Source organism: Apodemus sylvaticus, chromosome 16 (assembly GCF_947179515.1).
Source record: "Apodemus sylvaticus chromosome 16, mApoSyl1.1, whole genome shotgun sequence".
Taxonomy (NCBI): domain Eukaryota; kingdom Metazoa; phylum Chordata; class Mammalia; order Rodentia; family Muridae; genus Apodemus; species Apodemus sylvaticus.
Window position 1 is genome coordinate 67,563,434 of NC_067487.1, and position 23,527 is coordinate 67,586,960.

The 23,527-nt window shown below is 45.6% G+C and overlaps 1 protein-coding gene across 1 annotated transcript; it reads left to right on the plus strand.

Moving 5' to 3' along the window:
- Positions 1–5,426: 5,426 nt before the first annotated feature.
- Positions 5,427–23,527, plus strand: Bhmt (betaine--homocysteine S-methyltransferase). The gene is made up of 8 exons (XM_052159929.1): positions 5,427–5,605; positions 8,401–8,533; positions 14,210–14,328; positions 15,439–15,630; positions 15,967–16,114; positions 19,260–19,442; positions 20,328–20,556; positions 22,779–23,527. Exons 1-8 carry the CDS (start codon positions 5,573–5,575, stop codon positions 22,963–22,965), a joined length of 1,224 nt encoding a protein of 407 aa, XP_052015889.1. The 5' UTR covers positions 5,427–5,572; the 3' UTR covers positions 22,966–23,527.

A 23,527-nucleotide genomic window follows, 5' to 3' on the forward strand; every position in this document is an offset into this window, starting at 1 on the left:
GTTATGTGACAGCTGTTGGTGGGTGATGGGGTAAGGGTGTGGTAGGGGCTGGTAGGGGCTGGTAGGTGGTGTTGCTTAGCACCCCAAGCAGTCTCTCTGACACAGCTCTGGCCCCTGTCAAACTTTACCAATGAGAATGGAGGGAAAGCTGTGATCTGCATTGTGGACTCAGTTTTGTGTCTTTAAAAAAGAGCAAGAGGGCGGGGCGGTGGTGGCGCACACCTGTAATCCCAGCACTTGGGAGGCAGAGGCAGGAGGATTTCTGAGTTTGAGGTCTACAGAGTGAGTTCCAGGACAGCCAGGACCACACAGAGAAGCCCTGTCTCCAAAAACAACAACAAAACAAAACAAAACAAAAAACAAAACAAAAAAATTATTATTAAAAAAGAGCAAGAGCGGAGTCTGGTATCTTTACTGGTTTCACTGTGACCTCTGGCATCCAGCTTTTATACCCAGAGGGAAGAGCATGAAGAATTCAAATGAGGTTCTCTAAGTGACTAGGAATGTCTGCTACAGGGGAGCTAAGGATTCCAAGTGGTACTCTGAAGGGAACAGACCATCCCTGTCCCTTGGCTCTGCCATCTCCAGCCAGGTGCCTTGGACAAGGATCCTAGCGTTGGCAAACTGCTTATCTCATCCTTAGGAATAAGAACTGCACCAACCCCCACAGCCACAGGGAGGATTCCATGGTGCAAACCAGGATGACTCCTTATTTATACAGGTACAACTACTCATGACACCTTCCCAGATCCAACCCAGAAAGCAACACCAGAGTCTTCATATTATATCAGAAGGAAATAACGCTGGCTGGATAAAGCCTTCTAGATGGATATTTAACTTCTCTGGAGTTTTTCCAGAACATAATGATCAGTGTTGAGGCAAAGGGAAGGGCAAGGGGAAGAGGAAAGGGAAGAGGAGAGGATGTGGAAGACCGTTCCAACGCTAGGCACATCCTGCCTAATTTCATTTGAATCATTCAGCAAGTATCACTGACATCCAGGCAAGAGATGTATTTTCATCTAACAATTATTATTTGCTTATATCTAGAGAATGGTGCTATGGTATATTAATAACCAATAAATAATAATAATCACAAATAATTGGGAAATAATCACAAAAGTAAATGTATTAGAAATCCCACATCCTGGGTTTTGTACATTGATATGTTATTTAGTGGGTAAACCAGTTTCTTCTCTCATCTACATCTGGAAGCTTCCTTAAATAGGTGTAAACAGAGATGAGAGAGAGAGAAAGAGAGAGAGAGAGAGAGAGAGAGAGAGAGAGAGAGAGAGAGAGCTCCAGCCCTCTGAGCAGTTCCACTAGTATAAATATTCCCTCGAACACATGTAAAAGAACGTTTATAGTGGCCAGGCAGTGATAACACGTGCCTTTAATCCCAACTCTCCAGAGGCAGAGGCAGGCGGTTCTCTGTATATTCAAGGTCAACCTGCTGCTCCCAAAAAGTGTTCTCTGAGATTATCATAGCAAAGGTCACGGAAGGTCACACAGCTCTCAATCTGGCCAAAAGGCAACACTACCACAGGGACTGAGCCTAGTCCTGCTGCTAACTGACTCAGAAAGAGTAAGAGGAATCTCCCTCTCTATGCTAACAGCTTTTTTTGTATGAGAATAGAGCGTGGCTTTTGATAAAGAGCAGGTAACTGGAGTTGGAGCAAAAATCTTAAAGGTGACTTATCCCAGAACAATTCTTTCCTAGGCACAACTCTTGTCAGCTGTCTCTCAAACCCCTCCCAATTCCTCTTAGATGCAGTGGACTAGGAAATAGAAATGAGAGAGTGGTGTGTGTGTGTGTGTGTGAGTGTGTGTGTCTGTGTGTTATACATGTGTGTGAAATGGTATCCACACCCATGTGCAGCATGTGTACCTACACACACATTAGCACAATATACAGTTAGCATATATACACACACAATCAACACATACACACAGTCAGCATACACACACACACACACACACACACAGAGAGAGAGAGAGAGAGAGAGAGAGAGAGAGAGAGAGAGAGAGTTGATTTCAAACTCCCCTATGGGGCTGAGAGCAAGTCATAGGCGTTCCCTGGGTTACAAGTCTCCAAATCAGGAACTACACATTCAGGCTGTTGAACTTATAGATTTCAGGTGACAATCTTGTGAAATAGGAGACTTCATCCTAACCTGCCCCTCTACCCCCCAAAATAAAAAAAAAGCAAATAATAGACTAAGGCAGAAAGTTTGAGCTCAGTAGTTCAGAAGTAGCTTGGGCAAACATGTGTGCATGCAAATACACACACACACCTTCAGCAGAAGCTGAAAAGCACACAACAGATACATGTAGCACAGTAGTCATAGTGTGGGTGGCACACAGGAAGGGGTGAATGCCCTACACAAAGGAATCGCAGTTCCCCTTGTAATAAACACTGGCTTTGCCAAAAGTAACATGGACATTGGCTACACTTCTATGTCACCAGTTTGCAGCGAGTTCTACACAGGTGTCGAATGTGATTAAACCTGGCATTTAAATACAAAGCATCTTCAAATTCAAAGCTCAGTGACTCATGATTTAATAAGCATATAAAAAAGATCTGAGACAGTTTCACATTTAATTGCTTTATTTATTCAGTTATTCACGTATTTCTCTCTCAGAAGGGCCTGAGGTCAAATCCGGAGCTTCATGCATGCAAGGAAGACATGCACTCACTATACCCCTGAGCTATATCTCAGCCCCAACTCCATTTCAAAGGAAATCCTGACTGAACAGGAGATGGACAAAGGCAAAGGCGCCTGACATCTCCCATCTAGACATTGATAAGAGAGGCATTAACATTGGCGCACTGTATCATCTATTTCTTCACAGGGGAACACAAAGAGGAAGGTACCCTTTACCTCTGGCTCCACGCACAGTGTCTCAAATCCTGCCTTACAGGGCTTCATGTTTGTCAAGTGGGATTTAATAAATGCTCTGAGGCTCTGGGCAGATCAAAGCCAGAACCATAATCTCTCTTTTGAGGTTATGAAACTCAGGAGTTAAATTTCCAGATCGAACCCATCTCTTTCCCTTGGGATTTATTTTTAACCCTGAACATTTTGCACTAGGGGAGGACTTCAACCATATGACCTCCCTTGTCGTGTTGTGGGGGCAGAGATCAAAGAACACAGGCGTTCTCCTAAGACCTGCTTATTACAGAGCATGCTGTTGCGGACTTAGTTCTTTGGGATTAGGCAAAGGAACTGGAGAGCTGCTGATTGTAAGAGTTCTTCCTATCTGCCTGTCTCGGGATGCCTGTAGGGGAGCCACTGCATAGCCCTGTGGAGAAATAAATAACTGTCTGGCAAAGACACATCTGACGCCTGGGCGTAGAGGCATTCAGCAAACTGTGGGTTTAGTATGCAACATGGAAATAATGGTGGATGATGTTTCAAAGGACCTAGCTTAGGGGTGGAAGAAAAGGTAGGAGGCTGAGGAAAGATAAAAATCTTTCAAAACAGCTGCCTATAAATCATGTGGGGAAAGTAGGAGCGGGTGAGCATTCAGAGAACAAAGAATCCCCGCGTTCAGATATGAATTTTAATAAACACGCTTATTCTGAAATAGGCATAGCATTTCCCCAGAAAGACGGTGGGCTGGTCAGAGGGGTTACTTCCTGGGCTAGGAGAGATGGCTCAGCAGGAAAGAGCACCTCCTGCTTTTCCAGAGGACCTGATGGGTTCTCAGCAGTCTACATCCGGATGCTAAAACTCCAGGGGATCTGCTATCAGAACTCATCGGTTCTTCACGGTCACCTGCCCTTGTGTGCACACCTCCATGCACATAGACATAATTCAAAGCCTTGTTTTTAAAGATGGTTGTCTCCAGAGCAAGGACTTGAATTTGCAACAGCAGCTAGGACAATCTTTTGTTTTTTAATTGCCATATGTTTATATTATTTATTAAAACTTCATGATTTGTTTTCAGTGGTGGCTGTTATGTTCCAGCCAGCAAGGGCATTAACTAACTAAACCATTACTCACTTCGCTTCTCCAGGACAGTAGTGGTGGAAGATGTGAACCCTGCCAAAGATGGCATTAATACACTGTTAATGCAGCCGGGCGGGCGGTGGTGGCGCACGCCTGTAATCCCAGCACTCTGGGAGGCAGAGGCAGGCTGATTTCTGAGTTCGAGGCCAGCCTGGTCTACAGAGTGAGTTCCAGGACAGCCAGGGCTATACAGAGAAATCCTGTTTCAAAAAAAAAAAAAAAAAAAACCAAAAAAAACCAAATCCAGAAAAACAAAAACAAAAAAACAAACAAACAAAAAAAACCCAAAACCACCACCACCAACAACAACAACCCCCCCCCCCGACTGTTAATGCACCTCATTCTTCCTGACTCCTGAAAGTGTATAGGGTTGTAGGATGGGGGTGGCAGGGAGGGGTAGTAAAATATTGTCTGTCACTTGAATTAATTTCAATATATCTTTCCTCTTTTTTTTTTCCCATTTTTAAGTTTTTTATCAGAGGGAAATGGACTTTTCAAAAAGCTTTCTCATTGTATATCATTCATACATCACTTTAAACTTTTACCAATGCATTGCCTGCTACTGTAATTTCTTCTGTGTGTATGAAATTGAGACTATTGTTCCACGTGGAAAATATCCTCCTGTGATTATTTGGATAATAGTTTCTGAACCCCAACTCCTTTGTTGTCTTTAAGTATTTACTAATATGGACAGTTTTTATAAGTGATATTTCTAGTGTTTTTAAATCATCATGTTATAGTTTTTTTTTTTAATATTTAGGGAACTGTCATAAACCACCTAAAGGTTAAACACATAACCTTTTACATCAACAGACAGCTGCTTCCCGTTCCCCTCAGGCCTGCTTCCATTTTGTTTTTCTTGTGGAGACTTAAGGTCTTCAGGGTCTTTTCCATTTTGCCTTTACTTGTTGGACTCTGCTTGTTAGACGGTGCAGTATTCCTGCTAGAAGTCACAGTTACCAGAGCCGTAAAGCCTTCCTGTAAGGTCACTGACAAACCCACTACTTGACCATTGGCATCGAACGCTTCTGCAAAGGCCAAGTTTGTGTTACTTGTGCCAGGTGTAGGTCACACAGATTGCACTTTGTGCGACGGTCTTGCAGGGCACCACATCCTCATGCACTGATTTTGTATCATCGCCTTTGTCAAATATTTGGGCACTGAGTGGAATTCTTAGGGGCCTGGTCGGGCCGTTTAAGTAGGTCGTGGGTACCTGACCCCAGATCAAGGTCGGAGGCCTGCTAGCGGCCAAAGGTCAGTGTGCAGACAAGCAAGCAACGACCTCAGTATTTTTTTTTCTTTCTTATCTTACTTCGTGTTTCCACCCATCTAGGAGACCAATCTCGACACCTCCTCCTGCAGGCGGCTTCCCAGTTAACCCCTGGCCTGCTGATTCAAAGGCTCATGGGCGTGTTCCCTGCCTGAGGCCGTGTGTTGGACCTGGTCAAGGCTGGGGAACCCTAGCTGCCTTATAAAGAGACCAGCAGCAGCGGCACGGCAGCACAGACGTTGGCGAGGACCGCTCTGCTCCAGTCCACAACTGTGCTCACTACACGGGAAAGATGGCACCGGTGGCCGGCAAGAAAGCCAAGAAGGTGAGTGAGAGGGAGCCCGAGGGCGCTCTCAATACACCATCAGCTGGCTACCCCGATGTCAGCAAGTGCAGAGGGGTGCTTGGACCCAGCATCCTTCTAGTTGGCAGCGTTAGGTCAGAAGAGACAGCCAGAACTTTTGTCTGACCCGGAGCTTCTCCTACATAGGGCACTCTAGATGGTCTCTGGCCCCCTTGCACTCCTGGCTCCACTTTGGACCATGTCGTACCCTGAATGTGTGGAGTGATTGCTTTCTGGACACAAGGCGCCCCCCCCCCCCACCCCGCCAGTCACTTCGTATGTCAGGGCGCCCCCTTCAGCCAACCTTCCTGACTGCAGACCAGAGAAATATTCCAGAGAAGCTGCTCAGGGACCCAGGGGTGCAATTTCCCACAGGAGGAGGTGGGTCTGGCTGGTGGCTTGCAGGGTATCGGTGCAGGAGGAGCAGGCAGCTGTAGAGCCTGGCTGACTGCCTTACAGTTAGTTCCTGGCTTGCGTCACCTCTCACCCAACACCCAGCTAAGTTGCCACCAGGAGGACAGGACTGTGGGAAGGGGGTGATCACAGGAGCCCCAAAAATAGTTTCAGGAACGAATAAGTAGAATGATTGCAAGACACTGAGGAAGGGCTGTTCACAGAATTCTAAAAAACAAAATGCCTGCTGGACCCAGGAGCTCAGTCCAAATCTGACCTTTTCTGTGTTTGGGAATGGAGGGATAGACGGGGAAGAGGTAAAGTACTTGGCTCTGATATCAAGCCCAGGAGGGGGCTGGGAGACAGATGGAACCAGGCTGACTCTAACCCTCTGTACTCCCCTGCTGGGAAACCACCTGAGTGTGCCCAGTTTGTAAAGGGACAAACACCAATTCAAAAAGACATCCACAAGAGGAAGAAAGCTAACCCTGTTAAAATTTAAACACCATGCCCCCCTGAGGTAGACTGTATGTAGGTGTGTGAGAAGGGTATGTGATTCAAGTGTTGAATTACTTTACTACCAGCCCATAGATTTACTAAATGATATCTTACAGACTGCAAAGATGGTTATCTTTGTACACACACACACACACACACACACACACACACACACACACACACACCTGTTTGGTCCCATTTGTAGAACCATGCATTCTAATCCACTTCCCAGACCCAAGCTTACAAACTTTACCAGCCTCTCTAGTAGGATCTGAGGGGGCCTGGATGAAATCCCAGCACTCAGGAGAAAGGCAAGAGGACCAGAGTTCAAGACCAGCCTAGACTACACAGCGCTACAACGTCTGAAAACACAATACAGTGGGGGGGAGGGGCATGATGGGAAATCTTTAGAGAATTATCAAGAACTGAGTGGCATAATGGCACTTCCTCAATATCTCTGTCTCCGTGTAAATGTCAAAACAAGGGCTACAATATGCATTTAAAAGATATGACAAGGACACTTTATTCATTGCAAAAAAACAAAATAAAACAAAACTGGATAAAATACAAAGAGCAGTATCTGCAACATTTTGATATACATTCTGCAAGTTGTCCAGGCAGATATATGCTTAATAATTTTCACACACACACACACACACACACACACACACACACCCTGAACTTTTCATAGCACATCCTCTGTTTAATTTAGAAACAAACAAAAAAAAAATCTGAGGTTTAGGTGATTAAAAACTTGTAGCATCTGGGGGCTGGAGAGATGGCTCAGTGGGTAAGGGCACTGACTGCTCTTCCAAGGGTCCTGAGTTCAAATCTCAGCAACCACACGGTGGCTCACAACCATCCGTAAAGAGACCTGACACCCTTTTCTGGTTTCTAAGACAGCTACAGTGTACTCACATGTAATAAATAAATAAATAAATCCTTAAAAAAAACTTGTGACATCTAAGTGTACACTGACATAATCACTCCACAATATGGTTGGCATGATGAGGAAATCACCCCTGTTTCCAAAGATCATATTTCTGGCTGTGCTGTGTGCTAACATGTCGTGTACTAAAGCTTGAAATCATGTTCAATGAGATGTTAACTGCCATTGTGTCATAGCTATGTCCACTGGACGTGAGCCATAGCTGTTTATAGGACCATTATTTGTGTGATATATATTTATATTATACATGACATATAGCTACATATCACTATCACATGCATATATTTGTTAATTTATATATATGTATATGTTTAATTTTAAATGTAGTATTTAGACACATTGTAATCATGATATATATTTGAATTTCAAAATCCACATGAGCAATTCTGTATCTTTATAGTTGTTTACTCACACAGACTTCCAGGCTTGGCAGTAGAGAGCATACATCCTCGTGTGATTCCCAGTTCCACAGTGAAGATGCCAATGGTTTCTCTCTGAGCACTTGCAATCCTGACATGTGGGGTGGGGCTATGGAGGATGAGAGTTTAAGTGAAAGAGTTGAAATTTTACTGCAAAAGCCTGTGGACCCTCATGTCGTTTATGTAGCCTTTGTTGTCTTCCCAATTCTAAAGATCCATCGGTCTGGCTAGTAAATGGGATGTCTCTGTCTCAGAGTTGTCTCACTCCCCCCCCCCACCTCTATTTGAAATCAGATCTAATGGTCACAACGATGTACAGAGGGTTTGCAATATTTCAGCCTCTCCACATCCCTGAAGCCCTGATCTGCCAATCGGCCCCACAGAAGGTGGAGACTTGTACTCACACCAAGAGTGCTAACAAAATTATACTTCTCAAGAACAGACTTGCAAAATCACTATAAATAGGACTCGTCTTTGGAACTCAACTCCTTTCTCTCCCTCGTTGTAACTAAATTCAGGGGATCTTAGAACGCTTAAGTGCTGGAGAAGTTGTGATTGGAGATGGAGGATTTGTCTTTGCACTGGAAAAGAGGGGCTATGTAAAGGCTGGACCCTGGACGCCGGAAGCTGCCGTGGAGCACCCCGAGGCAGGTCGGTGCACGCTCTACTCTATACTATGATGATTGTGCTATGTTGAATGAACTGTGAGAGCAAACCATGAGACAGGGGCGTGCCTGCAATGTTTTCTGTCCCTGATATTGACCCTGGGCACTGCCAACCATCAGTACAGACTCGCATGTTTTGCAGTACAGTGGCTTTCTCTGCTTCTCTCGGTAACCCACCACCCAGCTCCCGCTCTTCACTTTGGATGAGTCTAGAACTTGGATCACTGTATTTCCCCCTCTCACTCTCCTCCTCACCAGTCTAAGCAGAGTTCATACAGACTATGTGCTCAGCGGTTTGCTAATGCCTCAACCTCCTCCCCAGGGACCTTCTCTTTGCTGTGCCTGAGCCACCTGCTCTAGAATTTGCCATCACCAAGAGATGTCCTCCTACAGTGTGCAGACAGCAAGCCCTTTTGATACTCTCCTCCTGTCTCTCTGCTCCTTCTCTGTAATTCTCCCCGTCCTCCATCTCCTCCAGACTCTCCATCCTCTGTTGTAGCCAGCTTAGTCTCTGATCATTGTCCTCCGTGTGTCTGTCCTTCTCACCTTTTATGACCCGTGTACCCCATTCCATCCCTCCATTGTATATTTGACAACTAGTCCAGTTCACCCTGCTGTAGCCCAGGCCTATTTGCAGTCAGGGATCTTCCTGCTCTATCCATATCCCAGGCGCCTTATTTCCAAAACACCACAGAGTGGTGACCAGGAAGGAATAAGCACCGCCTCCCAAGGCAGAGGTCTTTGCAGATTCTCAAGCTTTCTTTCCTTTTCAAAGGGAGAATCTGGGACTGGGAAAATGTCTCTGTTGGTAAAGTGCTTGCTCCTCAAGTAGTAGGACCTGAATTCTACTCCTCCCTCCACACAGCCCACATTAGAAAGCTGGATACCCATAATTCAAACACTGGAGAGGCAGAGATGGGAGGATCCCTGCAGTGGAGCCTGCTGTCTAGACTCTCGGAATCAGTGAGCTTCAGGTTCAGTGAGACCCTGTCTCAAAAAACAAGGCAGAAGGCAAGTGAGAAATACACTCAGTATCAACCCGCTGGAGCATGCAGACTTGCGTACACACCCACACGCATGCACGCAGGCACACATGCGCATACATACATAGCAAAGGAATGGACAACTTCTTCAGCCTAGAGCATTCTGGGAGGCATCAGGGCTCTCAGAGTTCCTGGGTGAATCTACTCATATGCTTCACCCCTGTCTTGAGGACCCATTTCTTTAGAAAGAAATCAATGTCCCAACTTAGCATAGCAGGCCTATCTGGCTGATAATCAGGCCTTTGGGAACCTGGCTTCTGTGTAATTTTGTCCAGAGCCAAATCTTCGGCTCTTTCTGTTCTCTAGACGCAGGAGATGTGCTTCTGCCCAAGCCTTCCCGGAGGTTCTGGCCTCCACGCTCTGCCTTAAATGGGCGTATTTTACCCCTAGTCTCTCGTTGTCTCCCTCTAGTCTGTTGATGGAACCCAACAGAAGATTAACAGGGCCCCAAACCGCACACATTCTTCTGAGAAACCGTCCCTATTAATGCTCTCCCTTTCAGAGGCAGCCACCACAGTTCACCACAGGTGAATATTTTAACTGTGTCACCTTGAGAGCCTGCCAGGAGCTATCGTGGGGGAGGATGGCGCTGATTCCTGGCGTGGGAAGGCTCAGGATTCTTATCTTTATCAGCATTCTGTTGCTTTGAGCCAGTTTGGTGCATCAAGCATGTACGCTGGCTTACTCTTCAGGGAGGAGCATGCTTTTCAAGAATGAATGGAAACCCATGACACTGAACCATTTGGTCTCATCTGCCGCAGACTGAAATCCCATATGGTATCTGACTCTGCCAGCACCCCACTAGCAGACTCAGTGGACTCCACGTGAGTCAGAAAAGACAGATCTGTGACACATCCTTTCTGGGACCATTCTTACAGGATGGTAGCTGTTTGCCTTTTGGGGGAAAATAAATAAATAAATAAATGTTTAAAGCATTGAAGCTGAGAGCCCAAGGACCTGGGTTCAATCCTTCCCACTGTGCAAAAAGAAAAGAACGAAATACTCATGCTCCTCCGAATGGAGGGGTGATTGGTTATGTGCATATTTTATGGACATAAAACAATGTGTCTACAGGTGATTTTTTTTTTGTAAGTTTGAACGGTAGCTAGAATTGACAGAGGCCCCGAAGAGCTTTCTGGCAAGCTGGACTTGATCTGAAACACTTCTTGTGAGCAGAGCAAAAGCTGAATTTTCAGTGCTAGAGGGAGACTGAGAAAGGACTGGATGCTGTTAGGGGGCCCCCCATGCAAACCACACGGGCATCCGATGTGGGTGTGGCTTCTAGAAACGTGAGGACTGCAGAAGGATGCTTCTGTTATAGTGTGTGTGCTGCTCGTTACACAATACTCCCGCTGGGCCCTAAAGCGGCCCCTTTAATCAAATGCATTGATACTCCACCCTGGCCCCCGTACTGGGGATTGAACTCAGGGCCTCACACATGCTCAGCTTCTGCTTTAGCACCAAGTTACTTCTTCAGCCCAAGATGAAGTTGTATTTATTTGGTTTGTTTTGAGATGGAGCCTAGGCTGGTCTGAAATTCAGGATCCTTCTGCTGAACCTCCTGCTGGGATTACAGAACCCACAATGCCCAGACATCATTTTACCTTTTTGTTAAAAAGAATATTATATATATATATATATATATATCCATGTTTTCCAATGAAATATCAGTATACATACATATATATGATATGTATGAATACACTGTAACTGTTTTCAGACACACCAGAAGAGGGCATTAGATCCCATTACAGATGGTTGTGAGCCACCATGTGGTTGCTAGGAACTGAACTCAGGTCCTCTGGGAGAGCAGTCAGTGCTCTTAACCGCTGAGGCATCTCTCCAGTCCTACTTTTTTTGTTGTTGTTTTTAAAACATCAATATATATGACTACTGACACTAATACTTTGGTATTAGTTCAGGTCACATTTGGGTCCTGAGTGATATTTCTGCCAACTTACATTCCACAGGAGAACTGTCTTTGAATCTGTAGAGCAGTAGTTCTCAACCTGGGGGTCAAATGACCCTTTCAGATGGGTCACCTGACACCATTGGAAAACATGGATAATTACATTATGATTCATAAAAGAATCAGCAAAAACAATTTTATGGTTGGGGAGGACCCACATCATGAGGAACTGTATTAAAGGGTGACAGCTATTGAAAGGTTGAGAACTGCTGTTGTAGAATGTGCTTTGGAATTTCAAAACCTTAGATTTCTCAGCTGGGCATGGCGGTATACACCTTTAATCCCAGCACTTGGGAGGCCAGAGGCAGGTGAATTTCTGTGAGTTCTAGGCCAGCAGAGTAAATTCTAGGACTGCATAGTAGGCTCTGAGGGATGGGGGAGAGGAAGAGAGAGAAAGAAAAAACAAATTAGCTCAAAGTAAAGAAATATCATCAGTTATTTTGGATCATTGCCCCCTAGGAAAATCTATGGCAACATAGACTCTCTGTGTTGTAGAATGTGAGTGTGCACATACAGGTCGCTTTCCTCCCAGGATGTTTTCAGGGGCCTTCTGGAAATCCACCCACAGATGATCTTGGTGGGTTTTCTGATGATAAACCATGCCATCCTAGTGCCTGGCATCCCAGCCTGCACTCTTAATCTCGTTCTAAGATCCCTCCCCACCCCAGCAGCTCTGTGCTTGTTTGATAGACAGGAGCTCCCCACGAGTTGTTTGTATTTGATTCCTGTGCTAATTAAAATAAGCTTTAGAGCTTAGATGTGTGTTTTAAGCTCCTTTCCCACTGAGAGCTAAAGTTTCCACCATTAAAAGAGAGAAAAATCAAGAAAGGGCTGGCTTCAAGCTTGGGAAGCTATTTTCTAAAAAAAAAAAAAACCAGAAGCTTTTATTTTTCTTGTTTGTCCGTTCACTTAAAAACAAAATCCCAGGTTTCCATCTAGGCACTCCCCAGTCGCATAGGAACAGCTCCAGCCTTGGCCTTCATCTCCCAGCTACTTTCCAGGTCTCCAACATAGCTGCCCCTGACTGGGTCTCACAGGCCTCTGACACTTCAGAAGACACTGCAGATCCTCGGCAGGATTGCCGGTTCCCCCGACGAAACAAACACCAAGTTTCTCATTTTATAAGATGAGTGTTTCCCACCTCCTGTCTTAGCAGGACAGTTCTCCACAAGGCTGAAAACAAGAACCAACCAGGGAACCTTCAAAAGAACAAAAACAGAAGGCAAAAAGTGATGTCTGAACCCCCTCCCCCCAAACAAGCCAGAATATCTGTGGGGTTGACCTGGCCTCAAATCCATCAAGCATGCAGGGGACTCAATGAGCACCAAGGCAAACTTTAGAACCAAGTATTGCTCTTTAAATTGAACATCTGTAACTATATGGGGAACACACTCTTCTTTTTTAGCAATGAAAGCATTTCCATTTGCCATTCATTCAAGGGCTCGTGGTTGGGACCAGTGGCGGGTAAGCTGGAGCAGCCACCGAGGGCTCACATGTCACAAGAAGGAGGCAAAGTGAACTCCAAAAATGGGGAGAGGCTTTTTAAATCTCAAAACCAGCCATCAGTGATACACTTCCTCCAACAAAGCCGCACTTTTCCATCCTTCCTAAATAGTTCCACTGCAACTGAATGGAAATCAAGAATTCAAACATGAGATTGTGGGGGGCATTCTCAGTCAAACTGCCACGAGACTCTCAAAAAACCAAGCAAACAGAACCGTCTTTCAAAAAAACACTAGGCTAGGAGGGGAGATGGAGTAAGGCTAGGAGGGGAGATGGAGTAAGGATGTGGGTGGGGAGGTGACAGGGAGGGGTAGAGAGCAGGACGTAAAGTGAATAAGTAAAAAAATTAAAATTAAATTAAATAAATAAATAAAACAATCAAAAACCACTGGGTTAGTCCCAGTTACCACCTAAGATCCAGGGCATTATCTGTGGGGTACCAGATTGGCAGGCCATTAGAACTCTGCTCTAAGCCCTCTTGTCAACTGTATCCCTACCACCTCCTAACATCTCTTAATTGTCCCATGTAGATTCCTGTTATTTCCCCAAATGCCAAAGCTGATGCTACATTGTGTTTCCTAAGCTGTTCCCACTACAGAGGGAATCTAACCCTAACCCTAACCCTAACCCTAACCCTAAACCTAACCCTCACCCTAACCCTAACCAACCCTAACCCTAACCCTAAGTCTTCCTCACCTCCACCCAGTGAGAACCTGGAATTCTTCAACTTGCAGCCCAATGACTTCTCTTCCCATTAGAGAGCATCTCATGCAGAGCCCACCCCCGCAGCGCCTTGGTCAGATATCCTTGGCTGGATCATGGGATTTCCCAAGGACAACACAACAGATTGCTCCCCTTCTTCCTAGTGCTTTCCACGAAGAGCCAACTAAACCAAGAGTACGGGGGGGGGCGGGGGGGGGGGACAAGGGGCAGCAAATACAGTACAATGAGGCCTCTCCTCTCTAATCACCCAGCTATGACAACTTTGAGGAAGGTTCCAGGAGATCCAGATCTCCCCCTCCTTAGGCCCAGACATACAGATGACAAGCAGCCGGACTGGCCATCTTGATGTTGTTACCCCTAAGCCTCTTGATGGTGTCGCAGATTGGTGAATGAGTGAAACCCTAGCTTTGCTGTGTTCTCTCAGTCCGCCAGCTTCATCGGGAGTTCCTCAGAGCCGGGTCGAACGTCATGCAGACTTTCACTTTCTACGCAAGTGAAGACAAGCTGGAAAACAGAGGGAACTATGTGGCGGAGAAGATTTCTGTGAGTACCACCCGCCAAGGCCACAACTTGTGAAGGGGCAGCACAGACACTCCCCGCCCCCAAGTTCCCACAGAGGAAAGCTAGATCTTTGTTCTTTTACCAGAATAAGAGACATGTGACTCAGGTTTGAGCTGCACTCTAAAATTAACAGGAAGGCCTTGGTGAAGCGGGTACTCAACAAGGAAGGAGTCCTGTCTGCTCTTACATTGCTAAGCAAAGTGGCATCTTTACAAGTCCATATATTTATCTCCCGACACTTTTGAGACAAGCTCTGATTGTGCAGCCTGACTGACCTGGAACTCACTGAGATCTGCCTGCCTCTGTCTCCTAAGCAAGAGCCCTCCCTCCCCACAAGGTACACCCCAGAGCAGGCAGGCCTGTTGGCCGCTGTGTGCTCCTAGCCACTCAAGAGACTAAGGTAAGAGGATCCTTGAGCCCAGGAGTTGAATGAAAAGGCAACAGAATGAAACTATCTCAGCACAAAGACAAGCTGACCTGGGCTGTGCATGCTGTGATCTCAGCACTTGGGAGATGAAGGCAGGAGAATCAGGAGTTCAAGTACAGCCTGGGCTGAATGCGACTCCATTTCAAAAACGAAACAAACAGAAACGCTATCCTCCAGGCCAGCTCAATCTTAAATGTCTAAATGGTTAGAATGCTCCTTATCAGGCAGGTACTTATTATGGGAGTGATGTGCAGTAGTCATGAATTGGGTCATCATCCTAATTGAACTTTAGTCATATTAATCATAAAAGCTATTATCCATTGTCACCACAATTATTCGCTAAGTACTGATCTAAGTGCAGGTTGGTATTAGAAAATTCCAGATTATTTCTTTTCGTGTAGAAGCCATTATCCTCTCACAGATTGTTGACAATGGGCTGCTGCCCAGATATTACTCCTGCACCTATTGCTGTTTCCATGGTAGGAGAGTTGCTTTGCAAACTGCTAGACCTGATCAGCCATCGATCCCCATAACCTTTGCTTCCTGGGATAAAAACGATTTAAAAAAAAATTAAAAATAAGATTGAGAGGTGGGCCTGCACCTAACACTTTGTTTTTCCAATTTCACCTGTCAATTTCGACGTGTCCCCCACTTACCCACTCTAGGGGCGCAAGGTCAACGAAGCTGCCTGTGACATCGCACGGCAAGTGGCTGACGAAGGAGACGCTTTGGTGGCAGGAGGCGTGAGCCAGACGCCGTCGTACCTCAGCTGCAAGAGCGAGATGGAAGTTAAAAAGATATTTCACCAACAGCTAGAGGTCTTCATGAAGAAGAATGTGGACTTCCTCATTGCAGAGGTGAGGGAGGAGGATCCACTCAGACAGAACCCCTCCTTACGCGCCTACACAGGGTGGCTTCAAACCTCAACCGGGAGCAACAATATCAGTTTAGCTTTGGAGATCTTTTTCCATCGAAGACTTCTACGAACTCTGACTCAGCTCTAACACAGCAGTTCTCAAATCTTTCGTCTTCTATTCACACTAAGAAACTGTCGCTCTCTTCTATTCTGGGTCAAAAAAAGCTTAGAAACTGAGTTATCACTAGACGGTTCCTCAAATAATAATTATAGGATGGTATTCTTATCGTTTTGGGGGAAACATGATTAAAAGCGTTCCGCCCTTCGCTGATTTCAGTATTTTGAACATGTTGAAGAAGCCGTGTGGGCAGTGGAAGCCTTGAAGACATCCGGTAAGCCTGTAGCGGCTACCATGTGCATCGGACCAGAAGGAGATCTGCACGGCGTGTCCCCTGGAGAGTGCGCGGTGCGCCTGGTGAAAGCAGGTAATGACAGATCTCTGTCAGTTTTGCCATTGGCGAGACTTTTAAGATAACATAAAAGGGAATGCATGCTGTTCTAGGAATCAATACGTACTCTGGTATATACCAAGAAATTATACACAGGAAAAAAAAACACAGATTGACTTTGTAAACATGTGGAGGGAAATATATATACATGTTCGTGTGTGTGTGTGTGTGTGTGTGTGTGTGAAGGGGAGAGTGTGTGTGGCATTTGTGTGCACACGCGGAGGTCTGAGGTAAAAGTCATGTCTCCCTCTAGCTCTTCACCTTACTCCTTTGGACAGAGTCGCTCACAGAACCCAGGGCTCACTGATTGGCTAGGCTGGCTTGCCCCACCCCTGAGCTCCTGGCATCCACTTGTCTGTCTTGACCATGACAACGTCCGGGGCCATCGTGGTGCGTGCTGCCACGCCCCGCTTTTGGTGTGGGTGTTGGGAATCTGAACTTAGAAAACACTTAGCCATCTCCCCTTAAATGTATGCTTTAAGGAACAGTAAGCTATCATTCTTGAATCCCCCAAGCCGCGCAGGCATGGCAGCTTTTTGGAAAGGTAGTTAGGCACACGCTAGAGGTTAAACAAGAAGAAGGTTTGGTTACAACAACAGAAATGTTAGGAGAGATTGTGTTTTATTTAAGCGTGTCTCAAGTCGAGGTTCTTTAAACATTCATACCTTCAAAGTTAGCTGTTTCTTTGCCAAAGTTTTTCCTTTCTCATAGCGGCTAGCTTGCTTTGCTTCATGTAATTGGTATAATAAATCAAAAGACACTTTGATATGAAATACTGACCAACTAATATATCTTTTTATCCAATTTCTGTTCCTAACACTGGGTTTCATTTCAATTAGGGGGAAGTCACAGGCTGTTTTCTAAACTGTCGCATTTTAAATCCAAGTTATAACTCAGTGTCAGGGGAAGAGGGAACACACTCGGTGAACTGGAGATATGTTGGGGATTTGTTTAGTTTATGGTTCTTATTCACATCCTAATTTTCCATAAAAAATCTTTTTAATATTTACTATTAACAGTAACAAATATTTGTATTTAGGAGGAAATTGTAGAATACAAACCTTTATGGGAAGTATAACATGAGAGGGGATAAGGTATCTGTCTTCAAGAGCAGCTGGGACGCCATCATTTGCTGTGGTGATTGGCAGGTGGCCTGTGCCTGAAGGTGGCCCTCCCATCATTCTGCTGGTCTTTTGTATCCTGTGCTCCAATCACAGCCTCATAGGTAGCCTTATTTACATCATTTATCTGTTTAAAATCACCCTCACTACAGTAACATCCATGAAGGTGGAGACTAGGTCAATTTGGCTCAGCCCTGAACGTGCTGTGGCTAGAACACAGCACATCCCAGATCCTTAACAACACCTGTCTAATCAACCCAGACCATCTTCCAGTGCTTAACTTGAATTCTACCTCCATGAATCTGATGTGAACATCCCTGGCTCCTAAAACACATCACTTTCTAGTTACACTTCTCACTTGGAATATCTTCAGTCGGCATTTTTCCATCTGTGGAAATGTTGCTAGGTCAGATGTATTTAGATGACACCACACTAAACTTACTTGTGCACGGATCTCCACTCCAGACTCAGCAGAGTCTTTTTGGCACGTTCTTGTGTCTTGTTCTACAAGAAGGAGATGTGATGAATAGCCACTACTTAGCATAAATCATCATAAAACCTTATGTTCATGGGCCAAGTCTTGGGAAGCCCTGAGCTAAAATATAAAGCCTGTGATGGCAGATACCAAATTCTATCTATATTTCCTCTTACAATGAAGCTTACATCTAACAAGTATTTAATAAATAGCCAATATATAATTAATTAATCAGTATAATTAAAATTGAACAAGGAAAGAGAAGCTACGGGTGCTCCACATTCAAAACCAAAGCCAAAGGTCAAGATCCAGATGAGAATGGGTGTGGTCCACACCTAAAACCCCTGAGCTGGGGAGACTAAAGCAGGGAGATTGATTATAGTTCCAGCCTGGGCTACAGGGTGAGACTTAATTCCACAAAAATTCCAAGTGAAGATGTTAGGTAGGAGGTAGGATCTCTCTCACAGAACCTGAGGTCTATCAGTTAGGTTAGGCAGGACGGCCAGCTAGCTGCTGGGATTGGCCTGTCTCCATCACACCGTGATAGACACCCAGTGCCGCCTGTGCTCACAGGCTTGCAAGGAGATGCCAGCAGGTTGGCACCGGGGATTTGAACTCAGATCCTCTGGTTTTCACAGCTCACCAAGCCAGCTCCCCCACTCTTTACTGAAAGTTCTTAAGTTGAAAAAGAAGAGAGAGAAGCACTATTTGGGAATCCCTCTCATCTTGAGAGGGTGAAACTGTTAGCAGCATCCTGTCCCTTCAAATATACTGGATGACAAAATTTCCAAAAACCACATCTAATGCTGGGCAGTGGTGGTGCACGCCTTTAATCCCAGCACTTGGGAGGCAGAGGCAGGTGGATTTCTGAGTTCGAGGCCAGCCTAGTCTATGTCACAGTTGGTTGTCCTGGCTCCAGACACAGTTAAGGACATAATGACTACAAACATCTTTGTTTTTTAAATGAGACATCTAAAGCATATTTTGTATCATTAAATCAAACATCACCACAACAGGTTTCAGAAGGACACATTAAGGTGCCAGCTCTGTACCTCTCTGGTCTGGGAGGCTGACATGCCAATGAGCATTTATCCACAGGTTTGACAGGTGTTAAAAAGATTAGTCACTTCAAATTAAAGGAGTTTTTGAGATTTTTTTCAAATCAATAATCCTAGTCACATAATTCATTTTCGATAACATATTTTAAAAAAAAAAAGCCTTTCCCTAAGTGACTTTCTGCTGTTTGCACCCAAGGAGCCTTTGTGAACTTACTAAACATGCCTCGGACGGCCAGCGTAATGTTAAACACAGCTCCAATCCAGCAGCTGGGAGCATTGACAAATCACGTGCTTGCCACATAATGTCCCACTTTTCTCAGAAGGCATGTCCTGGCTGCTCTGAACTGCTCTTCCCCACAGGTGACAGAGGTTCTGTGAAGACCAAGCACTGTCCTTCAGTTCCTGCTGAGTAGGAGCGTGATGGAGACTCTGGTGCCTCCCACACTAACCCGCCCCCTCACTTCCAGGCGCCTCCATTGTCGGTGTGAACTGCCACTTCGACCCCAGCACCAGCTTACAGACCGTGAAGCTCATGAAGGAGGGTCTGGAGGCTGCTCGGCTGAAAGCGTACTTGATGAGCCAGCCCCTGGCCTACCACACCCCTGACTGTGGCAAACAGGGATTTATTGATCTCCCAGAATTCCCCTTTGGTAAGACAGACCTTCTTATAAATTGTCTCAATATCTTTGCTTGAGAAATTTCAAATGAATTTATATAGCCAGAGAGCTTTTGTCTCGGGAGAGAAATCTCTGTACCTGTCATCTCTTGGCTCTGAGTTTCTGTCCCTGCAGCCAAAACTCCTTTTATTAGGCAGTGGAAGGACAAATAGAACCGCTAAGGGGAACAACAACAACCATGAAATTAAGTGTGGAACCAGAGGGGACAACCAGTGACTCGTGCCGTAGAGGTGATGACAAGCTGTCCTCTGGGGAGGGTGCGTCTGTAGAGAGCTCTTCTGGCTCTACCTTGCTGCTGAAGTATGTGACCTTAGGAAATATCCTTTCATCCGTACTTTTATTTTTTTAATCACAAAAATAAGATTAAATTAATTATTTCCAAAGCCCTGCTCCCTCTTAAGAATTTTTATGTTCATTTTGTGTGTTAGGGGGCCACACAGTTTTACATGTATCCATGTATTTACATGTGAAGGCCAGAGGAGGGCGTCAAATATCCTACTCTCTCACTTTCTACCTTTCTTAAAGAATAATTTTTAATTATGTATGTGTGGTGTATGCATGTGTGTGTGTCTGTGTATGTGCACATGTGTGTCCATGTGCGCAGACACACACACACACACACACACACACACACACACACACACACACATGAGAGCAGGTGACAGCAGAGTCCAGATCTGGAACTGAAGCTATAGACTGTTATTTGTGGACCGCCCAACATGGTCCCAACATAGGTCCTCATGCCTGAGCAGCAAGTGATCTTATTCACTTAGCTAGCTCTCCAACCCTTTGTTGTTGTTGTTGTTTTTCAAATATTTTTTATATAAAAAGAACTCAGCATAATATTATTTATTCCAGGATTGGAACCCAGAGTTGCGACCAGATGGGATATTCAAAAATATGCCAGAGAGGCCTACAACCTGGGGGTCAGGTACATCGGCGGCTGCTGCGGGTTTGAGCCCTACCACATCAGGGCGATCGCAGAGGAGCTGGCCCCAGAAAGGGGATTTTTGCCACCGGCTTCAGAAAAACATGGCAGCTGGGGAAGTGGTTTGGACATGCACACCAAGCCCTGGATCAGGGCCAGGTCAGTACCTCCCCACTCCAGCTGGTTCCCCAAGGTCCATCATCAAAGGTTCCTTTCCATTTCCTGTGTAAAGAGAATGGTCTGACTCCTCCACAGTTTCTCCCTGAGCTGATTATAAAGCATCTTCCCACATGACTTATGGAGAAGGATTAAGATAGACTGCAAAATAAATAGCATGCAAATGTGAGTCTGTGTTCCGGTAAGGTACCATCCATGAGGTGTCCACTCATGCTGAATTTTAAAGAATGAGGCTGGGCCTGGTGGTGGCACATGCCTTAGATCCCAACACTAGGGAAGTAGGGTAGGCAGATCTCTGAGTTTGAGGCCAGCCTGGTCTACAAAGTGAGTTCCAAGATAGCCACAGCTACACAGAGAAACCCTGCCTTAAAAAAAAAAAGTTGAGTATAACTCAGGCCTGGGGCAGATCAGTGGGAAAGGGCTTTCATGTTATATATCAAAGCTTGAGAAGAAATAAGCTCCCAGCAGCAAATCGAAAATTGAGTATTGCTTTGCAATAATAATTTATATTAATGCTAAATGTTTTGCATCACAATTTTCAGAGCTGGAATGAGGTTATGGTGTGACAGGCGAGATCTCGCCTCATAGCTCACTTTCCAACGGGGGAGATGAACGAGGGAATCAGCCTGGACCTGGGCTAGGCCCCGACAGTTAGGAACCTCTCATTTCTGGCTTCCAGAGACTCACAGGGAGGAATGGCTCAGAAAATCAATGCCTGGCACGTTGTTCCACACCTGTAACCCCAGCACTTACGGGGTGGGAAGGAGAAAACGGGGAGTTCAAGGCAAGCCTCGGCTACAGAGTGACTTTAAGTCCAGCATGGGCTACATGAGACACAGACTTAGAATAAAAAGGAAAAAAGCAACAAGAGGAAGGAAGATAAAGTCATTTATACCACACTGTGACTGCTTGGGAGAACTGAAGAAATGACTCTCTGCCGACGAGGACCACATCTTAGAAAAGGAGCTCTTGAAAGCTGGATTCTGGAGGCTAAATAGGATCCCACCAAGTAGAAAAGAGGATGGGCGCCCCGGTCCCCAAAGAGCTAACCTAAAAGACAGAGATAAACAAGGAAGTTCAGATGCGTTCATGTACAGAGAGATGCAGCAGTGTGGGCTCTGAGCTAACGGCAAAAGGCAGCAGGGGGCTTAGAAAGGATGCTGTAGAAGCTGCAGCCAGAGCTGAAGGATGAGTTACCTTGCCAGACAAAAGGACAGCCTGATGGGAGGCACTAAGAGGTGTGAGGAGGGCGGGAGAGAGGGAGGGAGGGAGGGAGGGAGGGAGGGAGGGAGGGAGGGAGGGAGGGAGGCTACAAGTCTGAGAGTGGAGACAGTTTCCTAGAGAGCAGACTCCAGCACTAGCAGGGGTAGGTCCACTATCATCAGTGAGCTGGTTGGTGCGCAGCCCCATTCCCAAGGCGACCCCATTCCCAAGGCATGGAGAGCCTAGGGCAAGGTGGGATTTTCAGGAGTTTAGCAAATGTAATAGCCAGTGCAGATGCTTTCTATCCTTCTAGCCGGGCTACCAGACCTGATGAGACCTGAAGCAGGAGGATGGAGGCAGTGCCCAGCCAAAGGGGCCAACTAGTCTCCAGACAAGTTCAGATGTGACTGCAGGGAGAGAGCGGCAGACGAACAGAGGGGGTGGGTGTGATCATTGCAGGTCACACACGTGTGAGAGCGCCATAGAGAACACGCGCACACACACACACACATGCACACACACACACACACACATGCACACACAAGAGCACTATAGCAAAACACATGGTTCCCATAATTAATACATTCTAGTAAAAGTTCTCTGTGTAGCCCTGGCTGTCTTGGAACTCACTCTATAGACCAGGCTGGCCTCAAACTCACAGATCTCTGCCTGCTTCTGCTTCCCAAGTGCTGGGATTAAAAGTGTGCACCACTGCCACCCAGCTAATACAAAATTTTAAAATGTGGCCAGGACACCAGGACAGATGGGTTGTATATACTTGTTAGAAGATATCCTGATCCTAAATTTTAGGCTTTTAATCTCTATGCTTGGGTTTAAAAGAGACCTAAAGGTTTAAGTGGTGAAATGCTTCAGTCTGGATTAGTAAGGATGTATTCACTGCCAGACGTTCAGAGACTAATAAAGGCTCTAAGGATGTTCTAGGGATCCTAGTGTATGCTGTGGGTATATTGTGGGTCCTGATGTGTGTTTTGTTTCCACAGGGCCAGAAAGGAATACTGGCAGAATCTTCGAATAGCTTCTGGCAGGCCATACAACCCTTCGATGTCCAGGCCGGATGCTTGGGGAGTGACCAAAGGAACAGCCGAGCTGATGCAGCAGAAGGACGCCACTACTGAGCAGCAGCTGAGGGAGCTCTTCGAAAAACAAAAGTTCAAATCTGCACAGTAGCCACGGGGCAATGGCTTGGGGTGAATTCGCCCATGTCTGGGCTACAGATGGAAGTCAGCGTCTGTGCTAAGACCAAGCTACACCTATGATTGGCGCTAGCTAGACAAAATGGAATCACAAATAGCATTTACAGTTACAGAACAGTTTCAGAAATTTACTTAGAAGCAAAGAAAGGAAAAGTTCACAGTAAATTCCAAACAGATTTCCTAAGTACCTCCCATGTAATAGGCATACAGAAGTCACTGCAACAAAGAGAACGTCACCTGGATGTCAATCCCATTTCAAGTAGGAACACAGGACACAAACCACCCTAAGTGTCATAATAACTACTCAGGGACTATACCACAGATGACACAGCAACCAACTTTATCTAAGGCACTTCTGGCAAGGGACCCCAAGATCTTTTGAGCACAGCCCTTAGAAACATTATACGCACCAGCCCTGTAAAACTTAACATATAACCACAAAGAAGAAATGACAGATCCATTCTGGAATTTTCTGTTCTGGCTTCTTCCATTCCATTCATTAATAAAAACATGCTTGCTGAAAACCTTCAAGATAA